The sequence below is a fragment of the Dama dama genome, chromosome 17, assembly GCF_033118175.1.
Source record: "Dama dama isolate Ldn47 chromosome 17, ASM3311817v1, whole genome shotgun sequence".
NCBI lineage: Eukaryota > Metazoa > Chordata > Mammalia > Artiodactyla > Cervidae > Dama > Dama dama.
Genome location: NC_083697.1, coordinates 29,234,855 through 29,249,911, shown reverse-complemented (window position 1 = coordinate 29,249,911; position 15,057 = coordinate 29,234,855). Strand labels below are relative to the sequence as shown.

Here is a 15,057-nt window from a genome sequence, read left to right as displayed (position 1 = left end):
AAGCCCAGAAGAGACTTGAGCATCTGCAGATTCTGGTGTGGAGGAAGGAGGTCATGGAAATAATTCCCTGTAGAACCTGAGGGATAGCTGTACTAGCTCTTAGACAAAGTTGTTAAATCCCAATAAATATTTTTTTGAAGAGGGAAGATAGACATATAATTTAATGAAAGAATTTGGTTATTTTCTAGAAATTTTTGAACAGGTACATCATCATCTGTATCTCAGTCTTTAGGGAGTTCTCAGGACCACAAAGACCATGCTGTGTTTCTCTACTTTTTGCTCTTTATCTTCTCACCCTTCTGTCAACTGTCATGTTCTTGTTTTCCATGAATTCATTCTTGTGTTCTATTTGTTCTTTTTCTGTATCATTCATTTCTCTTTGTTTACTGGTAGTGGGGGCAATGAAGTTTAATTTCTTTGTCATGGCTTTTGTCTCATTTTGCTTTGATCCAAATTTATAAATTTCTGTGATATTTATTTCTCCTTAGTTCTCATATCATCTCTATTATCTCTGCTTGTTGTTTGTCTCTTTGGTCTGGAACTCTTGACACCTACATCAGATAGGTGACTCTTCTTCACTATGCTTTCATGGTGAAGAATGAAGCACTGAAACCTAAATGGAAACTTCCCCTGCTCACTTATGGACTGCACTGTAGGGCAATGATGTAACCAGCTTTTCACTGGATTATCCCAAAGTGTAAGTTTAGGTAGATCTAGTCTCCTGTTTTTCAGTATATCTAGAATAAATTCCAACTAATTGTAACCTAATTTATATACCTAGTTGCTAGCACTCTGAGATCAGAGTCTGGGAAGAAGACTGGGAAACTTCACCACTCAGAATGCACCATTTAACTTGTTTGTCCCTATGTTCAGTCCGGTGTCTGAAACTCCTTTCACCCACTGTGCCTCATGTGCTATGGTCCTTCTATTCACTTTCTCCAAGAACAAACTGCCCATCATAGATGATTGCCTTATTTCATTGAAGAATGAATTAGAAGCAATGCCTGCGTTAGACTGCCAACCAAGCTCCATGTTCTATAAGAGCATTGGGATGGCTCTCCTCATTCATAGGTTTATTAATTATATAAAGTTTTATTAAGAACCAGATGATAAATTCTTTCTGTGTATTAATTATTCAAATCCCCTACATAACCATGGTACAATTTGTCTTTTATACAGACACACAGGAACTTTAAAGAATCTTAGAAATCTCACCTACTCATCCCATGTCCAACACCTATCAATATTTACAGGAAATCTTTCATTCAATTACACAATCAAATTTGTTCTCACAGCATTTGTGTTATATGCAGACAGGGATCACTGTTAATATGATTTATTTTGTTTTTGTTTTGCACTTAAGTATATACAAGCAAGTATGATTATTTTCCCCATATTTCAAACCAGTAGCAAAAACTGAACTATAAATGAGGTCATCAAAGTCCCTTTCCATTATTTCTTCCTTTTCTCTTTTACTGGGATATACTTGCTGGCCTCTTCCTTTTATGCTATTGATTGTTGATCATATTGTTCTCACGTTATCCATCTAACATTACCTCATCAGCCAGTTCTTTTTTGATGTTCTTTGCATTTCATGGGATAAATGTCTTTCATCACGGCTTCCTTTTTCTTTCCTAGCTCACCCATCTCTATTAAATAGAATATCCACCATTTCCCAGAAAGCCATCCATTCAATTTGAAGAATATTAGTTTGCTCTAGTTCTTGCCAGAGCACAGAAGCAATAGCAGAATGTTGGCCCATCCGGGGTATGTTAAAGTAGCCAAAAGAGAAGGGTGTGGAGTGGGGGATGGAAGAAGAATGCAGATGGAGAAGCCCAACTTACTGTTTCAAAAACTCGAGAAAGTGATAGCAAAGTGACTAGGCAAATAAACCAGAGAGATAGGAAAATCATGTTGGCTTTTGTGGGATAATAGAGTATATGTGTGTGTGTCTGTCTGTCTGTGTATTTAGTTGCTTAGTCATGTCTGACTCTTTGCCCAGGAATTGAACTCACATCGCCTGCATCTCCTGAATTGCAGGCAGATTCCTTACCACCGAGCCACCACCCAAGTGATTAGAAGCTTGAAATTTTCACTCTCTAGAGAAGGGAGAAGGACTGAAAGTGGATTAAAGATCAATCATGACTGTGTGGGGAAGCCTCCATAAAATGCTGATATTATGGGTTTTCAGGGGCTTCCAGGTTGACAAACACATAGAAAGGGTGACATGCCCCCAGATACTATGGGGACAGACTCTCTTGTGCCAGAGACTCCCAAACTTTGCCCTATATATCTCTTTATCTGGCTGTTCATCTGTATCCTTTATCATATTCTTCAATAAACTGGGAAATAAGTGTTTCCCTGAGTTCTGTAAGCTACTCCAGCCTTTAAATAGAACCCGAGGGAGGTTGTAAGAATCTCCAGTCTGTAACCAAATCAGACAGAAGTTGTAGGAAGCCTTGGGACTGGCATCTGCAGTAGAATGGAAGCAGGCTTATGGGACTGAGCTCTTAATCTATTGATCGACACAATGTCCAGGTAGATAGTCTCAGAATTGAATTAGAATGATGGAAATTGTGGTATATTCATATGGTGTTGTAGGACTTGGTCGGGGGGGAAAGTCCACACATTTGGTGACCAGAAATGTCTGAAATGAAGGGTGAGAGTGGTGTGAGATGGAGGAGACACACAGAAAAGAAAAGCCCAGGAGGAAAGTTGGGTTTTCCCAATACTGCTTTGAAGGTAGGATTCAGATTCAGCTGATATTACCTAAGCAAAAAACTTCATATATTTGAGATTCAAATTCCTCATTGTAAGTTGGGAACAGAAATAATATGTACCTTAAGGATTGTTTGGACTTCCCAGGTGTCTCAAGTGGTAAAGAATCCAGCTGCCAATGTCTTGCAGAGATGCAAGAGACATGGGTTCAATCCCTGGATCAGGAAGATCCCCTGGAGGAGGGCTTGGAAACCTACTCCAGTAATTTTGTCTGGAGGATCCCATAGACAGAGGAGCCTGACAGACTGGGGTCACAAAGAGTCAGACACAACTTAAGTGACAGAGCACACAAGCAAATACAAATAAATGACAAAAGTGACAAGAACCACATCAATGTGGGTAGAACAGGAGACTTCACTAGCACTACAGAGGATGATCAAAAGAATATATCAGTCTACTAATTTATAAATTTCCCATTTTAAACTAAGTATTCTAAGTACTCCTAGTTTGAAGAGGGGAGCCCATACATAATGGGACAAACTTCTAGAATATTCACTTATAGCTAAGCATTCTAACTTCTTTCATGCAGCATGACATATCAGACAGAAAACCTATTTCCTCCATCACCACTATCCCCTGTCCACAGAAATGTAGCTTATTAATACAAAATTGAATCCATGGTTCGTTTTATCAAGAGATACGTTCCTGGGTTTTTTAAATTCCATTCTTATTATACTAAACCTAATTTTATGTTAACAACCAAAAAAGAATAACTCATTTTTCTTAATGAAAAGTTTTTGAGGCCTGCCTGTTTCTAAATACTGTATTCATTCCATCTTTTGCTATAACATTGAAAAGGATCAGATTCATTAAGCTTCAAGAATATAGAGGAATTAACAAGGAGTTACAATCCTTAGTGACAGAATTCTTGATTTAAGACTCATCAAGGAAACAAAATGAGAACTTTTCATAGTATAAATAGATTGGTAATAAAACTATATCCATAAATCATGCAAAGAGAAGACTGCCTATTGTGGAAAAATTTTCAGCGTCAATTAACAATTTCCCATTTTCCCCTCATACAATTAATAAAACCAAGATCATTCTTCAGAGTCCATGTTGCTGATTTGGAGTAGAATATAATTTCCCTTTCAATTTTCAATTGCTACTGAGTTGCCCTTGGCATTTTACAGTGCAGCAAAGTTGTATATGACCTTTTTGAGAGCTACTCAGCTACTGGGACCCTAAAATGTCAAGTACGACTCAGTTGCTCAGAAATTTTCCACTTGCAATTCACTTGTACTTGAAATTGATCACGTCCAATGCAATTGAAATGCAGGCAGAGAAGAAAAAAAAGCAAAACAAAACCTTGTAGAATCACTTAGGAAAATTAATCCATATCATTGTAAATGTGACAGAATGGAATGGCTTCTATCTCATTATTGTTATTCAGTCACTAAGTTACGTCCGGCTGTTTGAACCCCATGGACTGCAGCACACCAGGCTTCCCTGTCCTTCACCATCTCACACCTTGCTCAAACTCATGTCCATTGAGTCAATGATGCCATCCAACCATCTCATCCTCTGCCACCCTCTTCTCCTCCTGCCCTCAATTTTTCCTGGCATCAGAGTCTTTTCCAATGAGTTGGTTCTTTGAATCAGGTGACCAAAGTATTGGAGCTTCAGCTTTAGCATTATTATCTGTCCTCATTAGTGAAGAGATATGGTCACATGTATTAAAGTAAGCCTTAAATCAAATGCCTTGCATTCTATTCTCTGGCCCAGTGACCTTGTCCAAACCATTATCTTCAGGACTTAATATATCACAGGTGGTCTCAGGATAGAGGGATATATGTATCATCTGTTTGAAGATATGGATAGGGTACTGGTGCAACTCTGCAAAGGAGCAGTTGTTCAAGCTGTGCTTATGCCAGGAATTCTGGTCTTTACCCCTTTAAGTACAATACTCATGTGCCTGCTGAATCACTTTAGTCATGTCCAACTCTTTGCACCCCTATGGACTATAGCCTGACAGGCTGCTCTGTCCATGGGATTCTCCAGGCAAGAATACTGGAGTAGGTTGCCATGCCCTACCCTAGGGGATCTTCCCAACCCAGGGATCAAATCTGTGTTTCTTTACCACTAGAGTCTCTGTTAAATTTGTGTTTTAATAAGAAGCCCCATTGACCTAGAGTAGTAGTTCTTAACTGGTGGTGATTTGCCTTCCAGGAGACATTTGGAGACATTTGGCAATATTTAGAGACATTTTTGATTGTCATGGCTAAGACATAGATGTTACTAACATATATGCCAGGCTACAAAACATGTCTCAACAAATTTAAGAGGATAGAAATTATATCGAGCATTTTTTCCAACCACAATGGTATGGAAGTAGAAATCAATTACAAGGGAGAAATGGGGAAAACACAAATATATGGAGAGTAAGCAACATGCTACTAAAAAAACAATGGGTTAATGAAGAAATCAAAGAGATAGTCAGAAAATAAAATGCAATGAAAATAAAACACAACTTTCCAAAATCTATGGGATGCAGCAAATGCAGTTCTAAGAGGGAAGTTTATAGCAATACAGATCCACCATAAGAAACAAGAAAATCTCAAACAACCCTGTCCTTTTGAAATTTTCAATCTGCATTTTTGTAGTTTGAGTCTTATTGGCAGAACTAGTATTTAATGTTTATTCAGAGTGGGAGTAACCCAGTCTTACTGGTTACTTATTAGGACAGTAATATTTCCTGATATAAAGCAAAAAAAAAAAAGAGGCCAGAGAACCAAAAGGTAAACCCATCACAGCTTCTAGAGGATGGTGGTGACTTCCTAACAACCCAAACCACTTTTCTTTGCTTTTCATTTTTTCTTTTGGCCTTGCAACTTGTGGGATCTTAGTTCCTCAACCAGGGATAGACTCAATGTCCCTAACCACTGGACTACCAGGGAAGTCCCCAAACCACTTCCCTTTGAAACAAAAGAAAAATTACTAGGGACATTACTAATGTCTACACTAATATCCTTTTTTATTGAATACAGATGTTCAAAAAGTAAAGTCAAACAGTGAGCCCACATGAAATCCTATGGGAAGAAATTAGCCCCCAGTTCAGTGCTCTGTAAGCAGTAGGTATTCAGTACATGTTGCCTGCCTGGTTCAAGAGGAAGACAGACCTGCCTGCCCAGTAGTGGAACGGAGACTTTGCTAAACACTCATTATAATGGACTTAAGCTCTAATGACACAGAACTCCATAAACCAACTGCTGTCATTCTCTGAATGTCCCAACTTCCTTAATAAGAAACATTTCAAGAACAGAAATATTCTTATTTGCATCAAAAAGGATAAATATGCAAATCAAAGCAGTTTGTACTCTACTTAAATAAAAATTAAGTTCATTAGAAGTAGAAAAGGTAATTTATAGTGAGATTTCCTGGTTTGGGAGAAGATTTTTATGGGAACACATCTATCAGACTTAAGTTTCCATTACAAACTGGAAAGAAAATTAATGTTTTCTCCTTAGGAAACCAAAGCATTCATTGATATTTCCACTGAATTAGAATTTCTGTACTATTTTCCTTCATGAAGATATATGTGCTTTACAACTTCCCATCACCACCAAGCTCCCAAGTATGCTGTAACCACATCTGTGACTTCACGTGTGCTGACTGACCATCTGTAGATCCTCACCATCCCCCTCTCCCCCCAAAATCCCACAACTCCTGGCTCTATGTCTGCCAGTCAGTAAACTGCTTTCAGATGAAAGACCTTCATATCACGTGGCTGATGTGACTATTTCTGCTTGTGACCGTGCCACCCCTCACACACCTATTCAAATGTGGTGACCTGAGTTCGATAAATTTGTTGAAATTGGCAACCCGCAACGATTGCTAACAGAATGAAATGGTGCTTTTAAGCTGACTCAGTCTATCTTGATCCATTTGCAAAGAGGCTACGTCTCTTCCCTGAGCTTCGATTTGATTAGTTAGTATGACTACTTACAGGGTTAGAACGTTCTGTTCCCTGCCTTTGCTGGCTAGACAGGAGCTGTTTACATTGCTTGTCTTTACTTCACTCTGCCTTTTTGTCATTAGCATGCTCAGGGTACAGACGGGGGAGCAAGGCAGGCAGAGGAGGGCTGTGGAGGTTGCATTATGGCCCCTGCCCTTCCTGCGTGTTTCTCATCTCTGTCCTCTCATCAGCAGGCACTAATGACACAATCTGACTCTTGCTTAAAATAAGACACCAAAGTGGAGGACAGAATGAACACTGGCCATGTCTTGTTTACCTTTGCATCCTTAGGACCTAGCACAGCACTTAGCTACGTGGTCAGCAATCTAATGAAAGTTGGCTGAGTGATTAATAAATGCTACTATACTGAGGACCTGAAGCAAAATACTGATCTGTATATTTCATTTTATATCAAATCCCAGGTTTCAGGAACTATCAACAGTGATAGGTATACAGCTCCAAACAACATTTCATTTCACACTTCTAATGGGCATGAAACATCAAGGGCTTTGTGGCTTATAATTCATTTCTTTATGGATGCACTTGGCTATTGCACAGACTTTCCATTACCTTAGCCACTTATAAAATAATTCCAAATAAGCTTTATCAGATTTTCAAAGAAGGGCAGCCCTGGAAGAATCTGTTTGCTTGAAATAGGCCACTAATGAGGTTGACATGAAGAATGTTCTTGCAGAAGCAACCTGGAAAGACAAATAGTGCAAGTGAATTCGTTATATTTCACCTTCTCCTCCTCCTCTGCTCTTCTGATAGTTCTGCTTTGCTTAACATTTTGAATATTTAATACTATGCAAATTTTTCCCATTCAGTGTCATTTCTATTCTAGAGAAAATTTTACAAAAGTTGTTCTACCAACATTTAAAATAAATGGGTTGGTATTTGGGGCATTTGCATTGTTTGAGATTATTTTGAGCCTCAAAAATTGTTTTTCTTCCTTTATGGACTTTTTTTAATGTTTAAAGGTAGTGAAAGGTACTAATAATGCATTCATTATTCTTTTTCCTTAAATTCCAATTTTAGGTAGGAAGAGAAAAATAAGGTTTCACTCGGTCAGAGAATCATCAAAATTGACATTATGTCATAATTGCCTTGACAGCATCATTTGAATATTGACGCAATAAAATACTGTCAAGAATAATATTCTCCAAGATTTCAAACACATGGGGACAAGACCACCTCCATATATTATAAAAAACTAACATTGGTCTGTGACTTAACTTTCTATTGTTTCTGTTAGTCTAAACCTCCAGTAAAAAGAATTGCTTCCTCAAAACCATGCATTTTATTTAAATTCATGTGCATTTAAGAATTCATCCAGGAACTGTTTGGCCTGGACTGGCTTGGGAAAAAAGAATTGGTGGCATTTTAGCATGTCAGAACTGAGTAAGACACTAAAGGTCATCTCATCTTAACCTTAACTTCATTGGCAAAGGAAATAGAGGCCCAAAGGAAAAAGTCATTTTCCTATGTCATGCATGTTGTTGATATTAAGATAAAGCTACACTCCTTCCACTGTCCCAAGTTGATTACCATTCTGGTATTTCGATTTTTTTCAGTTACTGTATGTTTAGAACAGACTCTCATCTTAGCACAAATCCTGTTGTACAAAAATAATACTTTCATATCTAAATCTGAGTGATCCATACTCAATGCTTGGTTCTCCCTATAACATGGATTTTCTAGTTGTCTCCTATAAATGTTATGCATTTTATGCTTAAAATGCATAAAACTTTCTAGAACCAAGATTTTGCTGGCAGAAGCAATTTAAATGTTTCAGCTAATGTTTACTGTAAAAAGAAAGATTAACAAATTCTGGAATTTATATCTTTTCCTAAGGCTATTAGAGCATGTGTCCTTGGTATGCATGTTTGTACTGGTCATCATTTGGATGGGTTGGCTCTTTCTTCAGGAAACAAGTTAATATATGTATCTTCCCAAGATAAACTCATATTCAAAAACACCTCCTAACTTTCATAGCAATGAGAAATGGTGTGTTCGGAAATATGTTAATTGCTAATTGAGCTCTTGTAAGGAAATGAGATTTATCTCTAGGTGGAAGGAGGGAAACAGTTGTAGTCGATGGAGCTGGAGATGAGTTAGAAGGGAATTTTAAGGGAGGTTAGACAGATAGAGGGGCTTCCTGGTGGCTCAGTGGGAAAGAATCCGCCTGCCAAAATAGATGTGGATTCGTTCGATCCCTGAATCGGGAAGATCTCCTGGAGAAGGGAATGCTACCCATTCCAGTAGTCTTGCCTGGAAAATCCCGTGGACAGAGGAGCCTAGCAGGCTACAGTCCATGGGGTCGCAGACAGTCAAACACAACTCAGCAACTAAACAACAGCAATACTATGGAGCATGATTTAGTGCCTGTCCTCCTCTTAAAGAGTTCTGTGATCAGCACTTTCATCATCATCCTACTCAGAGCATCCTACCCCTCACCCCAATCCTACACCCCATCTCACGATGTTATAGCTACAATAGCTACTTAAATATCAACAGTAAATACACTGCTGTAACTTCTCAATCTAGAAACTGAGACCGTTTACCTGTTTAACATTTCCTCTATTTCACAAAGTCTGAACATTTGTTGTCAGCAAAATGTATTTCAACGAAATAAAGTGATTTTTAACAAATTAATGCCAAAAAGCTGGAAAAAGTAATTCTATGTACCAGTACTCTATCATAGCTTCACAATTTATCAGAGTTCTTAAAGCTTACCAATAAAAGTGCATTTTATTGGACAAATTTGTTTTCTGACTTTATCTTTGGATTCAGATGTTTACCCATTTTAATGATTCCATATTACAGCTCTTTTTTTGTCTGAGACAGTCTCAGTTACTGTCTTAACAATATTGGTGAAAAAAACCCAGAGTGTCTGCATGTTATTAAAATTTCCAAAGTGTTTTATTTTTTCAAGACTTTTAGAACTGGCCAATGAAAACAATCAAGCACCTCTTGTAAAAATGCTTTTATTATCCTAAAATATATTCATATACCATATATCCATCAGTATATTTTATTTGAGAAAAAATGTAAGCCACAATTCCAGAACTTACCAGTAAGTTATATTTAGCATGTTTTCCAAATGCTAACTTAAAGCAGAAAATTGATTTTCAACAAAAAATGTTATTTCATGTGTGTAGTTTCTCTTAAACACGTCATACACTGAAAGTATATTTGCTTCTCCTATTTGAAGGAAGACAGTAGCAAAGGGTACCCTTTCTGTTGACAACAGCTGGCAAAGTATATATGCATAATAAATAATAGTTGATTTGACATCGTTTAGGGAACATTCTTGGGGCTTCCCAGGTGGCACTAGTGGTAAAGAACCCACCTGCCAATGCATGAGACATAAGAAATGTGGGTTCAGTCCCTGGGTCAGGAAGATCCCCTGGAGGACTCCAGTATTCTTGCCTGGAGAATCCCCATGGACAGAGGAGCCTGGTGGGTCACAAAGAGTTGGACATGACTGAAGTGACTTAGCACTCACACACACAGGGAACTTCGTTAAATTTGAAAAAGTGCTATCTGGATTCACCACAGATATGACCTTGATATTAGATCAGTTTAAAGAATACTAAAATCAAAGAAGCCAAAATACTGCTGGGATGTACCTCCCAGGCAGAGTGGTCAAGCACCATCCATCCAGTTGGAACACTGCCACTCCTGTGTGCCTCGGTCGGGTTACCCAGGGTCTCCCAGGGAGCTGTTCAGGGGAGTAAAGACACAAGCATGTTGGAAATGCCCTAAGGTTCTTTCTTTTTTTTTGGCCACACCACATGGCATGTGGGATCTTAGTTCCCTGACCAGGGACTGAACCCACACCTCTTGGATTGGAAGTGTGAAGTCTTAACCACTGGACCACCAGGGAAGTCCATCCCTAAGGTTCTTTTTAATCCTCTCTCTAGCGCTCCTTCTCTGCTGTTTTTCTTTTGACAGAACATACTTATTTTACAGTTTCTTTCAGAGTGTTTCATTACATTTACTTCTTGATATGCTGTTTTGCTGACTTTGTCTCACTGTGGTTTGTTTCCTTATGTGATTTCTAATTCTTTTTCTTTATTGGAGAATAGTTGATGTGCAATGTTCTTTAAGTTACAGTGTACAGTATAGTGATTCACAATTTTTAAAGATTAGACTCCATTGATAGGCAATAAATTATTGGTTATATTCCCCATACAGCATGTCCTCGGTTATGGATTATGGAAGACGAGGGGCAGCAGTGCTGTGAAGAACCACGCGATAGATTGAAGTGCAAGGCTTGAGGGTCCAACTCACATCTCCACCAGCAACAGTTCTGGGGTCGTTTCGATATTATGTAGCCCTTTTAAATGTTAGTTATTTCCACCTTACTCATCTGTAAACATATGACACTGGATCAGTCCTCCAAGGCCTCTTGCAGTTCCCAAACTCTGTAGTTTAGCCTACCCATTAAAAATAAATGGAACTCTGGGATGTTCAGTTTCTAGAGTCAAGCTCTAAAGGCTATAGACTTTTTCATTAACAAATGCCAGAAGGTATACAGAACTTTGTGGGTACTCAATAAATATTGAACAATCAATCTTATCTTTCATCTGCAAAATGGGATGAGTAATGCTGACTTGTCTCACAGAATTCTGTGAGAAATAATAAATGAGAACAAAGCACTTTTCAGATAATGAAGTAATTCGAATAAGCTGCTTTAATAGGCCTGAGGTCTAGCTAGATGATGCAAGAATAAAGTGTCTTTTTTATTATTACATCTGTGAAATACAGCAGGCTTTTCATCTGTTTAAGAAGAAACAGTCTATTATCCTTGCTTATCACCAAAAAGTCAGCATGAGTAATTTCTGTACAAATGGAATTTTTCATGTGATTTTACCATTAATCACTTTTAACAAAATGCAGCTTTTATCTTTACCTGATATCAAAATGGAATCATATCTTGATTTAAACAGTTTAATGAGGCGTTCCATCAGTATTATACTACTCTGAGCAAAGAAGATGCTTTTTGAAATGACTGATAAGCTGCACAAATGAGAAAATTGTAAATTTAATAATGCTCCTACTCAAAAAATAATACAATTCAGGAATTGTTACTAAGGAAAATGAAGTATTGCATTCTAGTTTCCTAGAGTCTTCTACAGGATGTTCTTTTTAGTGTTTATGTTCAATAAATAACATGTGTTCTATTTTTTACAGTCTTTCAACAGAAGGCTGCCAGAAGACAATCTGATAGTGACAAGTTCCATGGTCCTAAGAAACAAGGTATTGATACAAACTTCAGCTTATTTAATAATCTTTAAGTAAGAGTTAAAGAAGTCTTATGAATACTGACTAAAGTCTCCTATGATAGAAGTAAATAACTGTGTATTTGATTAATTTTACTAAGTCACTATCTTACCCAAATGTAACTTTTCCATGAAAAGATTAATGCAAAAAAGTTCTTTTAGTTAATAAAAGTAAATTATTTTAATTAACAAGTCTTATGAAGATATTTGCGGTGATGTTGATGATGTTGTTTGTTATCACAGCTCTAGGAGGGTCAAGTAAGACAAATTCTCTAACATGCCTCGGAGACCTTTAAAGAGAAGTCTCTAGAACTTAACTTGGTAGGAGGGGCAGATGACTGATTCCCCAGAGGAGACCCGCATGGGTTTTCTGTGCTCTGCATTGAACTCCAGTCAATGTACCCTTTTCTCGTGGTTCTCTTGCCTTAGGCACTGGATCCAATGTTTTTTGTTTTTTATGTGTTTTTTTGAATAATTATTTGTAATGCAGAAAAGAAATAGACATTGTAGCTACAGAAGCATCTCACACAGGAGGAATGTTTTCTTCTGGGTCCACAGGAGGTGGCTGCTTCTGGTCTTCTCTGACACAGTTGGTTCCTATTGAAAAGAGAGATGCTAGCAGATGATTTATAACACTATTTTTCTGATAATAAGGCCTTGGTTAAGATTCAGAAATGAAGAACATAAAAGGTGGCAGAAATGGAGGTAGCGCTGGATGCTTTGATAATCAATGAGCACGTACTGATGCTTTTAACCTCAACCCACTTCTGAAATAATGTCACTCCAAAGTCAGTTCAGTTCAGTCGCTCAGTCGTGTCCGACTCTTTGTGACCCCATGGACCGCAGCATGCCAGGCTTCCCTGTCCATCACCAACTCCCGGAACTTACTCAAACTCATCCATTGAGTAGGTGATGCCATCCAACTATCTCATCCTCTGTCGTCCCCTTCTCCTCCTGCCTTCAATCTTTCCCAGCATCAGGGTCTTTTCAAATGAGTCAGCTCTTCAAATCAGGTGGCCTAAGTATTGGAGCTTCAGCTTCAGCATCAGTCCTTCCAATGAATATTCAGGACTGATCTCCTTTAGGATGGACTGATTGGATCTCCGTGCAGTCCAAGGGACTCTCAAGAGTCTTCTCCAGCACCACAGCTCAAAAGCATCAATTCTTTAGCACTCAGCTTTCTTTATAGTCCAACTCTCACAGCCATACATGACTACTGGAAAAACCATAGCTTTGGCTAGATGGACCTTTGTTGGCAAAATAATGTCTCTCTTTTTTAATTTGCTGTCTAGGTTGGTCATAGCTTTTCTTCCAAGGAGCAAGAGTCTTTTAATTTCATGGCTGCAGTCACTATCTGCAGTGATTTTGGAGCCCAAGAAAATAAAATCTGTCACTGCTTCTGTGGTTTCCCCATCTATTTGCCATGAAGTGATGGGACCAGATGCCATGATCTTAGTTTTCTGAATGTTGAGTTTTAAGCCAACTTTTTCACTCTCCTCTATCATTTTCATCAAGAGGCTCTTCAGTTCCTCTTCAATTTCTGCCATAAGGGTGGTGTCATCTGCATATCTAAGGTTATTGATATTTCTCCCAGCAGTCTTGATTCCAGCTTGTGCTTCACCCACCCTGGCATTTCTCATGATATACTCTGCATATAAGTTAAATAAGCAGGGTGACAATATACAGCCTTGACGTACTCCTTTCCCAATTTGGAACCAGTCTGTTGTTTCATGTCCAGTTCTTACTGTTGCATCTTAACCTGAGTACAGATTTCTAAGGAGGCAGGTAAGGTGGTCTGGTATTTCCATCTCTTTCAGAATTTTCCACAGTCTGTTGGGATCCACACAGTCAAAGGCTTTGGCATAGTCAATAAAGCAGAAGTAGATGTTTTTTCTGGAACTCTCTTGCTTTTTTGATGATCCAACATATGTTGGCAATTTGATCTCTGGTTCCTCTGCCTTTTCTAAATCCAGCTTGAACATCTGGAAGTTCATGGTTCACATACTGTTGAAGCCTGGCTTGGCAGATTTTGAGCATTACTTTGCTAGCGTGTGAGATGAGTGCAATTGTGCAATAGTTTGAACATTCTTTGGCATTGCTTTTCTTTGGGATTGGAATGAAAACTGACTTTTCCAGTCCTGTGGCCCCTGCTGAGTTTTCCAAATTTGCTGACATATTGAGTGCAGCACTTTCACAGCATCATCTTTTAGGATTTGAAATAGCTCAACTGGAATTCCATCACCTCCACTAGCTTTGTTTGTAGTGATGCTTCCTAAGGCCCACTTGACTTCGCATTCTTAGATGTCTGGCTCTAGGTAAGTGATCACACCATTGTGATTATCTGGGTCATGAAGATCTCTTTTGTTTAGTTCTTCTGTGTATCCTTGCCACCTCTTCTTAATATTTTCTGCTTCTGTTAGGTCCATACCATTTCTGTCCTTTATTGAGCCCATCTTTGCATGAAATGTTCCCGTGGTATCTCTGATTTTCTTAAAGAGATCTGTTGTCTTTCCCAGTCTATTTTTTCCTCTATTTCTTTACATTGATCTCTGAGGAAGGCTTTCTTATCTCTCCTTGCTATTCTTTGAAACTCTGCATTCAAATTGATATTTCTTTACATTGATCTCTGAGGAAGGCTTTCTTATCTCTCCTTGCTATTCTTTGAAACTCTGCATTCAAATTGATATATCTTTCCTTTTCTCCTTTGCCTTTAGCTTCTCTTCTTTTCTCAGCTATTTGTAAGGCCTCCAAGTAATGTTACCTTAAAATTGTTACCTGTAAATCACTGAGAGAGACATTAAAATAAAGCTGGAAGTTATTTCACCAGCAGCCACTAACCACTTCCATAGTCTCTTTTTGTTCCATTATGTAAATGGTGAGGTACTGATCGCACCAATTTCTAACACCTGTTGACTTGTTGAATACATAACCTCAGTGGACTTGCTCCTGGGATGCCCTGAATCATCCTCCAAAGAAAGGTGTGTCCTTAAATGAATAATCTTCACCCATCACGTCAAGTGGCTTTTCTCATGACAG

The 15,057-nt window shown here is 38.3% G+C and overlaps 1 protein-coding gene across 2 annotated transcripts in view; it reads left to right on the top strand.

Annotated features, from left to right (window-relative positions):
• The window catches only part of BANK1 (B cell scaffold protein with ankyrin repeats 1), a 311,689-nt gene that overhangs the window by 271,388 nt on the left and 25,244 nt on the right, over window positions 1-15,057 (top strand). For both annotated transcript variants that reach the window (XM_061164327.1, XM_061164326.1), the window contains exon 11: window positions 11,933-11,998. In XM_061164327.1, the coding sequence (XP_061020310.1) occupies window positions 11,933-11,998 (66 nt within the window). The remainder of the gene's footprint in view (window positions 1-11,932; window positions 11,999-15,057) is intronic.